Source organism: Corvus brachyrhynchos, unplaced genomic scaffold (assembly GCF_000691975.1).
Source record: "Corvus brachyrhynchos isolate BGI_N302 unplaced genomic scaffold, ASM69197v1 scaffold126, whole genome shotgun sequence".
In the NCBI taxonomy this organism is placed as follows: Eukaryota; Metazoa; Chordata; class Aves; order Passeriformes; family Corvidae; genus Corvus; species Corvus brachyrhynchos.
The window spans coordinates 2470374-2484139 of NW_008239283.1; the positions used below are offsets into that span (position 1 = coordinate 2470374).

General features: G+C 36.5%; 1 protein-coding gene across 1 annotated transcript in view; it reads left to right on the plus strand.

The window, feature by feature from the left end:
• LRP1B (LDL receptor related protein 1B) overlaps window positions 1-13766 on the plus strand; it is a 483986-nt gene that overhangs the window by 383745 nt on the left and 86475 nt on the right. Inside the window, exons 58-60 of the mRNA XM_017740107.1 lie at window positions 778-900; window positions 4569-4750; window positions 6522-6721. Of these exons, the coding sequence (XP_017595596.1) occupies window positions 778-900; window positions 4569-4750; window positions 6522-6721 (505 nt within the window). The remainder of the gene's footprint in view (window positions 1-777; window positions 901-4568; window positions 4751-6521; window positions 6722-13766) is intronic.

A 13766-nucleotide genomic window follows, 5' to 3' on the forward strand; every position in this document is an offset into this window, starting at 1 on the left:
AATGCAATCCCCTTCTTCCTTATCTGCAATTTGGGATGAAAAGCCACTTTTGTAGGATTGCTCCTCCCAACCTGTTGGAGTAGCTCAGATATAATCACCACTCATTCTTAAAATGTATTGGCTTTGTAATTGGAGCCATAGGAGACTCCCAGGTGCCTGCTGGATCTCCAGCTTTCACACTTTTTGTATCCACCACCTCTGTGTCTGTGTGTATTCATACACACATCTATTTATATATAAGTTTATATATACCATACCTATAATATAGCATCTAAAAAGTCAAAACGTCCTCATTCAGGAATTAGCATTAATGTCTTTTTGCACACCACTATTTTGAATTCCTGATTAATTTATATTGCTAAGGAAATTCTTTCATTATTTAAATGTCATAAAGATTATACCATTTCTGGTTATCGCGTCTAGTTTGCCAAAGAAATGCCAAAGGTAGCAACAGCAGTGAAACTGAGCAAAAGTTGGAAGTATTTACTGCTTAATTTCATTTAAATAAGAGTGTGGAAAAACACAGGAGCTTTAATTAGTTTCATACATCATCTGCATTTTTGAAGTGAGACAATTTATCACCATATTTATTTCTGTTACAGTCTTTATCTTATTCTGTTTAAAAGTAGTGTATGGAAAAGAGAGGGAAGTGCTTCAGAAATATACAAACAGTAAAATAAAGCATTAAGAATATTAACTGTGTTTTGCTTTCTGAATGCTATCCAGCAGTTTGTATTCAAACATTTGAATAAATGGACTTTTTTTTTCTGTTTTTAGGGGCTGAACAATGTGATTGCAATAGACTTTGACTACAGAGAAGAGTTCATTTACTGGATCGATTCCAGCAGACCAAATGGCAGTCGCATAAACAGAATGTCCTTAAATGGAAGTGATATCAAGGTAATTGGGGATTAATGACACTACTAGCATTAAATTTTTTGAGTGTTTTGGGAAATACTCCTTCATACTTTTAACCCAAATTGTGAAGCTTTGGTGTATGAATACAAATACAGCATGAGCTAGCAAGTCGTAGTAAAATTTAATTGCATTTATACCTTATTTGAAGTAAAGATAGGGACTAGGAGAACTGTATTTAGGAGCTAAATTCCTCATGACTTATCTGACAGTTTAGTGAATTGGCAATTCTATGTGGTTTCCAGGATGCCAAAGAACAAAAAAAGAGCTATCATTAGGTGTAAGCTGTGTAAATACACTGGTGTATTACTACTTCTTATAAAATTTCTTGTGATCTTCAGTTTGTTTTTGTTTCACCTCCACTAGATTGATAATTAAAATAACTCAGTGTCTTTGCTGTGAAGGGTAAAAGTGCACTCTCATTTCTGCACAGCCTGTCTGTTATGCCTCCATAGTGGATTAAGTTCACAAATCCACTATTAAGAACATTTGTTGACTTATGTGAACATTTTCCCAGAACTGGTGATAAGCAGTAAGGAATCCTTTGTTTATTCTATTATGTCTGACCTTCTGAAACATGGAGTTAAATGAGCAATAACATATCCTGTGAATTTTGTTCCCTCACACCGATAAATATGCAGAGAGAAAAGAATTGTGGTTTTCATTCACAGCTTCGTGCATGGACTGACACATCCTCAGAGCACGACAGCTTTGTTTTCTATGAGTTAGGGTTTGAAACTCACTGGCTTCAGTGCGCCTCGTTTGCATCCTTCACACCAAAATAACTGTTCTTAAAAAACAAGTGGACAAGCAATTATGGCACTCTGATTGCATCAGGGTGAAACTAAAACCCAGCATGCACTCAAAAGTTTTCCCTGTGAAGGGAAGAAAATAGAAGACAGGCAAGTGTGGGGTTTGAAATCCATTGAATCTTTGAATCATATTTATTGTCTTTAAACAGTTTCCAAAGCATCCTCCTCAGCTTCTGTCCCTTCTGGATGAATCAGTATTATATAAGGGCTGGGGATTACTCAGACTCTTTATTTCTAATCTTAACTATTTCAAAACGAACAAAGAATTTTTCCCAATCAAAAAAATTCTAATAATCATGTAGAAGAATATAAAAAAAATTGCTTTCTACTTATTCATTAATAATTTCTTTTTTTTTAAGAAAAGGTTTCCAAAAGTTGAACAAATAGTAGGAGAAAATTAGGATGAGGACATGGAGGGTATTTTGGTTTTCCATCATTAATAATTTGCAATTTGCACAAGTGTCATGTTGATGAAAATTTTTCTCAAATAGGATGCCATATTCAAAACAAAAATTATGAAAATAAGTTCATTTAACTTTCATGCAAAAGCCTGTTTTTTCTCGGAAAAACTTGGCCCATATTTGGCCTCTGAAAGCTAAAAACACGTGAAAAAATTGGCAAGAATTATATATTGTAGCTGTCTAATAGTCTGTCAGTATCCTTTTATCCAGTGCCAAATTTTTATATCTCTTTTTATTAGGCTGCCATAGGACATATTAAATAGCTGACATTATTAAAAATTAAATTATTTCAAATGAAATTATTTTAACTATTTATTTAGTTATTTAAACGCTGATGTTATTATTTGTTATCTAGCAAACCTTTTTACGTATTTTAATGGGGGGGTTTTTGTCATAAGAGAGAGGTTTTTATGGTTTTTCCCCTGAAGTATGGATCTCTCATTTTAATATCTTTGCACTTGTTGTGTTACTCTTTGCTATGAATAGATCTACTATCAGTGTAAGGGATGCTATTTGATGTATTGGCTCGGATTCCCCTTGTAGGAGATGGCATTTCTTCAGCACACCAGCTCTGGCTTTCCTGCCCTGGGATGCATTTCATTTTTCTTCTGTATCTCTTCATGCCAGAGATATTTACAGAATTGCAATGATAGGTTTTTCACCTAGATGTGTTCAGGCATTAGCACAGTGTTTCATGGAGAGTTTAGATTCAAATATTAGTGGAAAATGCAGTAGAAAGCTGGGCTGTGCACGTTAAATGCCACGCTGGTGATCTCAGTGACTGGGATATGTTGAAGTGACTCTCCAAAGGAAAAGTCATCAGAAAGAGAGATTAATTACTTTGGTTCATGCTTTAGTGTAGTGTTTAGATAGCTAAACCACTCTAAATTTTCGGAGTTATCCATTTCTGCATGAAATGTCCCATGTTACAGTGCAGCAGTTGCTGCAATTACACATTTATAAACTGGTGAAGCTGGTGGTGTGAAGGTGTTAGAAAATAAAATATCTTACTCCCATGAAAAAATCAGTGTGTCCTGGAATTTAACTTTTTAAAAAGATTGTATAAGGTGATAAATTACGTAACAACCTGAGAAGGTGCTTTTACATTTTCATAACTATAAAACTGATTTAAAGCATCTCACCATATCCCTTCTTATCTTGAAGGCTTTTCCGTGTCTTCAAATGGTAAATAAATTTAAGACTAGCACATTCAGTTATACATAATATGGGTTTACAAATGAAGTTTATGCTCTCTGGTGCACATGCTGTTAGTGATGAAGATGACAATAAATTAGAATGTACACCACAGTAATAAACCCATTTTTAGTGCTTAAGAAATCTCATAAATTTTCAAATATTGCTTCCTGATTTGTGGGGGCTTTTCTGAAGTTCTAGTTGCCCAGATCTAATCAGGACTTAATCAGGAATAGAATAGGTCAGGATAGACCTTCTCAGGAACAGAATTTTCAAGCCTAGAAGAAATTGGACTCAAATGAATATTCAAATATTACTGAACACTTGACATGAAGTACTCCCAGACAAGCCAGACTGAGTCATACAATCATGATGAGATTTGTAATCACATATATCTAGAGGAATTTGTTCAAGTTCCAGAATTATCCAAGTCATCAAAAGCTCTGAGGATAACACATCCCTGTCAGTAGTCTGTAGGTTTTCCAGTAGGCGACTAAATTGCTTCTGTCTCTTAACAATGTAGTCCTTTTGAAATTTAACTAATTCTTGGGAAGTTCCTCATTCTTCTGCCACATGAATGTTGCAAATAAGAGCACAGTATTTACTTTCCAACCAGTAACTCGCTGAGTGCTTTTATGGCCTGTCATGATGACATATGGCACAACTGTGACATTAAAATGAAGGATATGCTGATGGAGACTGGTGAGAGAAATGGGGAGCTGAGAAGCAGATGTGTTCAAGGGCACGCTGTGGGGAGAGAAGCCTCATCTCCACTCTGGTCTGTGGAACGAAAAATAGAATATGAAGGAGAAAAAGGTTGGTTTGGTTTGAATTTTTTTTTTTTTTCTTCTCGTATTAAGACAAAACTAGAAACTTAAGATGAGAAATCAAAGATCAGAAGTTCTTAAAAGTTTGTGTATAATGCAGAGAAGTTGGGATTTCCTATTTACAATATCATGGTATTCTCTGTTCTCCCTTACTAGGAGAAAAGTGTCACATTGTCATAGCTACTTCAGAAGTGTCATTACCTGAGAGGCCTCAGTGTTTAGCAGTGAATAATACCCATTTTCCATGTGTTGTATGTCATAATATCAAATGTCCAGTCTCTAAATATCCTGGTAACTTTTCAATTGTTCATTTTCCCAGTTATTTAGATGAATAATTAATGTAATTTTTGCTTTTTTAGGTGATCCACAATACAGCTGTTCCCAATGCCCTGGCTGTCGATTGGATTGGGAAGAATCTCTATTGGTCTGATACTGAAAAGAGAATTATTGAGGTGTCTAAACTCAATGGCTTGTACCCAACTGTCCTTGTGAGCAAGAGAGTGAAGTTCCCCAGAGATCTGTCCTTAGATCCTCAAGCAGGGTACGAAGCAGCCAATTTTCAGTAAATCCTATTTAATCCTAATTTGATATTAAGATATATTTTATTTAGAGAATAGATAAGAAATACTGCTTAGGTTGGTTTGTTTGTTTGTTTTAATCTAATACTCAGTGATAGGAGAAAATCGCTGAGTTAGTCTGGACTCTACCTAAATAAAGAAAAGCAGTTTTCTTCCTAATATAGAAATGTAACCTGTCTAGTTTACTATTTTTAAGGTAAAAGCCGTTTTCTACCAGTTCTTAGAACTGGAATTTAATTTTCTTGTAACAGTACCCTTTATTCCTTGTAAAATTTGGGAGGAAGCGTGCAGACGTTTGTTTAATGTCTTCAACACAGGAATACCTGGGATCTCTGTGTGGTTGCCTGCACATGCCTGTGTATGCAGAAATCACTCTACAAAGTTAGTAGAGAGACTCTCAGTCCTTCAGGAAGGCTTAGACATATAAATAGGCATAATAAATTTACTGGGTTTCTTCTCAGTGTGTATAGAGAGCTTTCCAAGATTGAGGGGGGTTTTATTTACTTTTTTTTTAATAAACATATGTATTTTAAAATTTATTTTAGTATATAAAGTTCCTGGAAATAAAAACTCAAATTCAGAGTTACAATTTGAAATGGTGTTACTTGTATCTTAGTATTTTTCTCACAAATGAGAAATGCTTAATGAAATATCCTACTGATTCCATGAAGTTTGTTTCCAAAGCAAACATTTTCTGTTGGAGAGAGTGGAGAAAATTCCCTTTCTCTGCTGCTTATGTGGAGCAGGCTTGGTGCCAGCATATTGCACCTGTGTCTTCTAGGATACCTGTAGCTGTTCTTAGGGCTACCATTTCCTTCTGCACACAAATTCACTTCCAGGTGGTTATTAGGAATATGAGCTGCATCTGGATTTTGGAGAGCCTGTCCAAAGCCTGTAGAGCAGAATCAGTTTCCCAGCTGGAAAGATCTGTCCTGAGGTTCTGAGTAATGGCATACAACAGCAGCCACATGCATCCTTGTACTGAATAATGGGACTTTTTTCTTTCTTTGTGGCAAACATGCTCTGCATTGTGGTTAAATAGCTTATTGAGGGGAAAATTGCTGCTCAGCTTTCCGACAGTCTTTCTCAATGCTTCGCCCCTTTTTAAACCCTCTGTGTGAGAAACTGTTTTAATATTTTGGAACTGGTACTTCTTGAAGCAATTCAGTTTGCATTATGTGGCTGTTAACAGCAAAAAAGGTTTTGTAATATGTGTAAAAAAAAGAAAGTAGATGTAATACCATATTTCTGATCAATTTAGTAGTGATGCCATTTATGCAGGATGTGAGATTCACAAACCCTAGTTTGGGTGGTGCTTCAAATTCTAAGGTATCAAGACTAAGCCATTTAAATGCACTTTTTACTAGTCCATAATTAATTTAATAAAATCACACCTAGCATGAGGACTCCAAACTTTTTACATTCAGCAGACTTAATTTATGGACAGGTCTAGAAAAATGCAAAAATTTATCTGGAAAGTGGAAATACTAAAGAGTAATTACTGACCTATTCTTGAGATCCACTAAATAAATTAACCATTGAGTCATAGAATGGTTTGGTTTAGAAGAGACTTAGAGATCATCCAAACCCTCTTGGTGGGCAGGGATGCCGTTCTCTAGACTGAGGTTGCTCCAAGCCCATCCAGCCTGGCTTTGGACACTTCCAGAGCTGTGGCAGCCACAACCTCTCTGGTTAATTACTGATATTACTCAGCTGCTGTGTTTTGTTCCACAGGTACTTGTACTGGATTGACTGCTGTGAGTACCCTCACATTGGCCGTGTCGGGATGGATGGATCCAGGCAAACTGTAGTTATAGAAACACAGATCTCCAGACCTATGGCTCTTACCATAGACTATGTCAACCACAGGCTGTACTGGGCTGATGAAAATCATATTGAGTTTTCTGACATGGATGGATCTCACAGACATAAAGGTTGGTCAATGCTTCAGTTGTTTTCTTTTTCCTTTTGATAATTTTTATATCAAGGGTGCTTTCTGTGTATAATTATGTAAAAACTGTCCTTTAAAAAAAAATTTTGCAACCTTTTTCAAGATGAATTTTTCCTTTTAAAATCTGCTTTTCGTTTTTCTTCTCTGTTATGGGTATGAATACGTTTTAAATGTGCAGTACTACATGTTTGTGGGAAAAATGTCAAATGGAAAAAGAAACTCTAGGAACAGACTCAGCAATCTGAGGCAGCCCTGTCAATTTTATACTCTGGAATGTATAGGCATGTTCCTTATTAAGTTACAAAGTGAGTGAAACTTGGTGTTAAAAGTAGAAGGGATATATCCTGTGTGCCATGTGTCAGAATAGGGCTAAAATCAGCCTTTTCTCCCACCTCAGAAAGCCTGGAAATGCCCATTAGTCTGCTCAGCGTGAGACCAGTATTGCAATTGTAATTTGGGGCTTTCCTGGTAGATGGGTGAAATAATAACTTCTGAAATCTTTATGTAATGAACTAATCTTTATCCTTGTGTTTTGCTTCTTACCTGACAGATAATTAAAAAGCTTGTGCCATTTCTCTATAAAGTATTAAAAAAAAAATTTCTATGCTATGATGAATGGTTCTCATATTCCAAATTGTATAATTAAAGTTCTTTCATTTTAATTCAAACATATGAAATAGTATCAGTCTACTGAATTTTTGGCTGATGTTTTACTTGAAGTGAAATTGTTACCTGAGCTCCTTCCACAAGCTTTACCCAAACCTCAGCACTGCTGCTATGCTGGTAAAACTTCATGGATTTGGGCTTTTTTTGGCTTTTATGTCATACTGGGTGCCTCCACGTTTTCTCCAAACCACAGTTCATGAAATAACTACTTTATTTTTGGATCAAAGCTTCGCCATGAAATAAAAAAGGAAAAAAAAAACCAAAGGAAAAGCAAAACAAGTTTTCTAGCCCTTGTATTCATGAATTGTAAGTTATAAATACATCATGAATAATTCAATGGCAGTTGTTTGAGATGGTAGATTGGAGACACTCTAGCACTAGCTATGAGAGTTGTATGTTTACATTAATCTCCCATTAATCTCAGCATAATGTCCATGGTTTTTTGGGGATGAACACCAGTCAGTTGTAACCTGTTCACCTAAGCAGCACTCTCTCAGACCTAGCCCTGAGCTGGATTCCTGCTTAGTCTGTTCTTCTGACAGATGAAGCAAAGCTCCCTACTCCTCTCGATATCTTTCCCTGTGCTGCTGTCCTGCTATTTTTGTTCTCATAAAATTTTTGTTCTCTTACTCTTCTCTCTGGATTTTTCAAAGGAAAGAAGTAAATTACAGCCCATGTGTCTCTCTCAGCCCTAAACTGACTGCAGTGGTCAAACTTTTCAGAGTCTTCTCTTTCAGCCTGAGAGTTTCAGAATTTTTCTTTCCCCAGAAATGTCCTGACACTAAACTCAGGAGATGGCTGCAAAATTCCAGTCATCCCATCTTCGGTGTCCATTGCCTTGGTCTTCAACCTGTAGGGTTCTCCAGCCCAAGTGGATAAAGTGAGCTTCAACTGCTTTATATTCACAGAATAAATGTCTTCTCCTGAGGATATGTGATCCTGGAGAAGCAGGGAATTTGTCACAATGCCACAGCAAGTTTATCCAAATTTGATACCAGTGAAGTATCTGAGGCAAGCTCCAAAAGCAACAGTGACTTTGTGTAAAGCTGGTATTGTGCTGCTTCTGAGGGCATGTCTCTTTGAAGTCCAGATGGTGTATAAATATTCATACCATAAGAAGTGAGCTTCAGGAGAAAGATCCTGAGGTATTTAAGTGATGTGGAAGCGATATTTTCTCCTTAGCTGATCATTGTAGATCATGAGGTTGGAAGAGACCCCATGGATCACCTAGTCCCACCTTTTCTGGGAAAAGCATAGCCTAGATGACCCAGAACCAGCTGCATCTTAGAAGTGTCCAATCCACCATTTCCCTAGGAAGATTATTCCAATGTCTCAGTGTTCTCCTTGTAAAAAGTTTTCCTCTTGTCTCCAATCAGAATCTTTCCAGGAGTAACATGTTCCCATCACCCTTCACCTTTTCCATGTAGAAAGGGAATCTCCTCTTCTTTGTAGTCCTCTTTAAAGGCTGGAATGTGGTGGAGGTCTCCCCTCAGCCCTCTTTTCTCAAGAGTGAACAAACCCAGTTCTCTCAGCCTTTGCTCTTGTGGCAGCTTCCCAAGCCTTGGATCATCTTTGCGGCCCTTCTCTGGATCCTCTCCAGCCTGCCCACACCTAATGCCATTTGTCACTTTCTGTTGTCAGGAGTTTCACTCAAAACATCATGATCAAATCAAAATCAAGTTGTAGAAAAGTTTCTGTGGGTTTCAAAAGTAATTGGTAGAATTCTCGCTGTCTGAAACGGATGAAACAACCCTGGGGGTGCTCTAAGAGGAGCTTTGAGAGTTCTGCAAAGTTCACACATAATGATCAATTTGCCTTTAATTGGGGTCTTTTCCCTTCCTCCCCACTTCCTCCTGGAACAACCAACCAAATACAATTTTAATTTCTTCATGATTCAGCACAGGAATAGAAATATTTTGGAAGATGAAATTGAGCCATTGTAAATAAATTATTTTAGTAAGGGAAACTTAGGGAAGTTCAGTGTTTGGAGCTGTGATCCCCTCTGGCTTTCTGATATCTGTAATCCCCATTGATAAGCACTTAAATGAGAAAGATTAGGTTTTATCTCTTGTGATAACTGTGTTTCTTGAAGGCATGTTTTTCACGTGGATTTCATGGTCTGTTTTCCTTTGTCATTTTGCATTGTCAAAGTTAACTAGGGGGGAGATGGTTGAGTTTGCTCTTATCCTTTGTGTTTTCAAATGGAGAAGGATAAAAGCACAGGTATGGTGACCACAAAATACATTCTCATGGAGCAGAGGAAAAAGTGTGAACGGGAATGCTGTGAGTGATGCAATCCGAAGTGCTTTTAGTGGCAAACTAAGCATTTTCTCACTTGTTTCTGTGATCTCTGAGGATAAGGCTCACTTGCTGCAAGGCTTTTTCCTGAGATTATGATTTTTGGATCTTAAATTATCTGTTACAAAATATATCAGAAAATGCCACAGAGATTTCACAAGACCCAGCAAATAAGTAACTTGTCAGAATGAGTGGATTTCATACCATTAAGGGATATTATGGTATGAGAAAGTGTGCAGTGTTCTGTGCTCCACATCAGGTACTTTAGGATAAACAGAACAATGTTAGGCTGATTATTGACGCACTTTGTTAAACCAAGGAGTGCTTATTACATGCAGTGGAAGTTTATATGTATTTTAGTCCTGGTGTTAACACTTTTTTCAACAACTATGAAGGGGTTGTTTTATTTGTTTGTTTCTTATGAACCTTAAAGCTTTTTGAGGAGAACATCTGCTGCTTTTCTCTTGTAAAGTTTCTCTGTATTTCAATAGAGAAATAGGCTTTTATAATTGCCAAGAGAGTCCTAGTAAGAATTTTGAAAACATGCTAACTAGGCCAGAAATCTTAGAGTACTTTGGAGCTCTTCTTGGCACTGGGGGCAGCGATGACCTTGCTTAGCTGTTTGAAGTTTAATGCTTGGTTATGTAAACTGTCTTTAGAGCTTAGCCAATTCAGCACTGCAGCATTCACAAATGTTATGCACCGTAAATGATTAAGCAAGTATTGAAGCACTAATCTGGCTAAGCATTAAGCTGGTTTACTTATGTGAGCTTTAAAAAAATAAATAAAAAATTTAAGAATTTGTCAGACTTAGCTGCTTTCAGTTCCCACTGCCCAGAGGAGATGCAAGCTTCACAGTTGCCTGCGTATCTGGTTGCTTCATGCAGGTTTTCCTGTCCTTCAGAGCTCCTAAAACCCAGAGGTGCCTACATTTCCCCATTTCACTTTGAAGATAAGCATTTCAGTATTATGAAACTGTAACAGGGAAATGTGATAGTCCGGTTTAGGAAGTACAGAACCTTCTCTGAGATTAAGCTTTAAACTGTGTCAAGTCGATGCTTTGTACTGTAAAAACAAAAAGTTGGGCACTTCATTCCTTCATCTGACATGGAAATTAAGCAATGAAAAACTGTTGTACTTTATAAATTAAATATTCATAAATTACTTCTTTAGTAATGAATACAGTTAACAGATAATGCATGAATATAAATGCAAGTTTTGAAGTAACAAGTACAAGCAGTTAGGAGATTATAACCTTTTTAATTTTTAGCACCTGTAATTTCAAAAGCTGCTCATTGTAAGGAGTTTGTAGGTAGAAAAAAACATATTTGTGTCTAATTCTGAACTCTGCCACCAGAGTTTTATAATAGAGTGTATCCAATTCTTTATAGAATTGCCCTAATAAAGAAGTGATCTAAAAGATTATAGAAACCAATTCCTTCCAGATTTATACTGGAGGTTTTCATAGCTCAAAAATTAGAGAAGTCTGAAAAGAGGGTTTGTTTCTCACAGCAGATGAGAAGTAGTTCTGATACGGCAACAGTTTTTTCCCAACTTTGGAGGAGTCTATAGAATTATTCATTGTAGCCACATCCGATAGCACAAACTGATAGTTGCTTCCTCACCATTATTGCCTTCTGGATTCAGTTTTCGTAACTGTTCCGATAAAATTCTCCCATCCATATGTCTTCCCAAATGTGATTATTTTATTTTATTATATTCCTTCTCTTTTAAAGGATAATATTCAGGGAAAATTACTCATATTCACCTATATTAAAGGCAGTTAATACAGTTACATTACTCTAAGGTTCCCCAGTCTCCAGTTTATGGAGCCCAGTTTATGAAGATTGCCAACAGGTTATATGCCAACAGGTATATTCCACTGGTCTTGTGACAATATGCTCAAATTAGATTAGATTATAAACCTCTGAAAATAGTTCACTGTACTTTAAACTTCTGCATGAGCTGGGCTTGTGCCATCACAAATTTTAAGGGATGGGCATTACTTTCCATGCAGTTGTTGCTGTCAGAGAGCAATCACAACAGAGAACATAAACCACAGATTTTCTGTTTTCTCCCTGTTCATATCAACACGATGGAAAATAGGAGGATTTTGGTGGAGGAAGTTGAAGTGTTGAACAGCTCCCATGGTTGCAGTGGAAGGTAAATGAGGTAAACCAAAGGCACTCAGTGGTTTGTGTCCTTGTAGTTGGATGATGGCAGGAGAGGGAAAGATAAAAGAAGGAATAACTTGGGGGTCAGTGGGAATAAATACCAAAACCAGAAGCAAGGCAGGAGTCTAAGGTGAGGGGCTGGTAGGCAGCTAAAGGGTCTCTGTAAATCTGATAAATAATTAAAAAACCTTTAGAACTCACAAGCACACTGTGAGTTGTTCTACCCAAATACTGTCTTGTATATATTTGAGAATAATTTAATTACTACTCTGTACTGCTGTGGAGTAACTGGAACATAAACAACTGCTCACAGTGAATTTAAAAATGTAATAAAACATTTTGAAGTGGAACAATAAAATATTTAATTCCTAGCTTTGATCAACTGGTTTTACAGGCAGATTTTGGAAAATGTATTCATCTCTTCTCATGGTGTTGTTATAGCTAATAGTCAGCTTTAATATCACAAATACATTAGTGCCTTAAGATGTTTAGATTTAAGTCTAAATTTACTGCTTCTTTAGTGATAGCAGTTTGGGGGTTTAACAAGTTTTGTGTGAATTTATTGTACTGAAATATTCTCAGTTTTCACTGTTTCAGTTACATTTTTATACTGGCAAAATATCCCATCACTGAATGCTAGGACTTTTATCTCCCATACTTGACCCAATATGGATGTGTGATGTAGATAGTGATTTTGCAGAAAGAAATACTTATGCATGGACATGTTATTAAAGATATGAGTAATAGCATCCTAAAAATGTATTTTTAATTTTTTTTTTATGTGCAACATGGCTTCAATTACTGGACTTAATCTGTAGAGTCCATGAATATTTTTTTTCTGTTCACTGAGTTTGACAGGTTTAGGTTTTTAAACAAAGTGTCAATTTCATAAATGTAATAATGATTATAAAATATCTCATCTTTAAAATATAATATTTAATGTAATATACCTAAATTTAATTATATCTGTCAAAACTACATACTTTGTCCCACGCTTAATAGAGATAATCTTATTGTCATTATTCATTATTAATTTTATGGACTAAGCACTTCAAATTCTTTATTAAAGGGAGCAAGCATCAGGAGGAAGTAGTATAGGAAATAAAAAAGTATTGACTGTGTCTCAGAGAGGTTCCAAGTTGAATGTAAAATGAGACAGAAACAGCTACGAGGGAGTTCACAAAGAAAGAGGACAGTGGGGGCCAGTAATTGCTGCAGAAGAGAAGATCAGCAAATTTCCAAGTTTATTTGGTTTTGTAGGTTTAATTGCTATTTTCTTATTAAGTGTTGTTCTTCCTGGATGCAATTTGTCTTTGGAGGGTTCTTAATCCTTCCTAGGAGATTACCATTGCTTCCATTTAGATCAAGATGTCAGTAAGCTTTTTATTTCTGTTTTATTGCAGTTCAAAAGATCAAGTTTCAGAGCGTGGAATTCAAAACAGTGTAGCCTGGCTTTTCAGGTGTGATCACCCATGTAAATTTTCTGTGCTTGGGTGCCAAAATTCTTAAACAGAAACTGCTCTAATGCCACGAGGGCTAGAAAGTAATTTAAATGGTTGCTTAAGAGCAATTAATTACCTTTACCAGTTGTTTTCCAGCACTGGCACTCTAGCTGGTGAATGCATTTTTGGGAAGAGCCTGACAGGAATCTTTCACCCCTACTGTTCTTGTAGATTTTTACACAAGGGCAAGGTTGCAGCCCTTTGTTTTTGGAAAGGGAAGGGAATACGTCTCTTTCTGTCTTGGAAGTGATCAGCCATCTTCTGGACGTGATAGGGCACTGATAATTTGGTTTGGTTTTGGTTTCTTTCCTCTTGGAAGGAGTCAGCATTTGTCCTTTTTAAGGACAGTTTTTCTTGTTACGTTGATTTTATCACCTGACAACAAGAC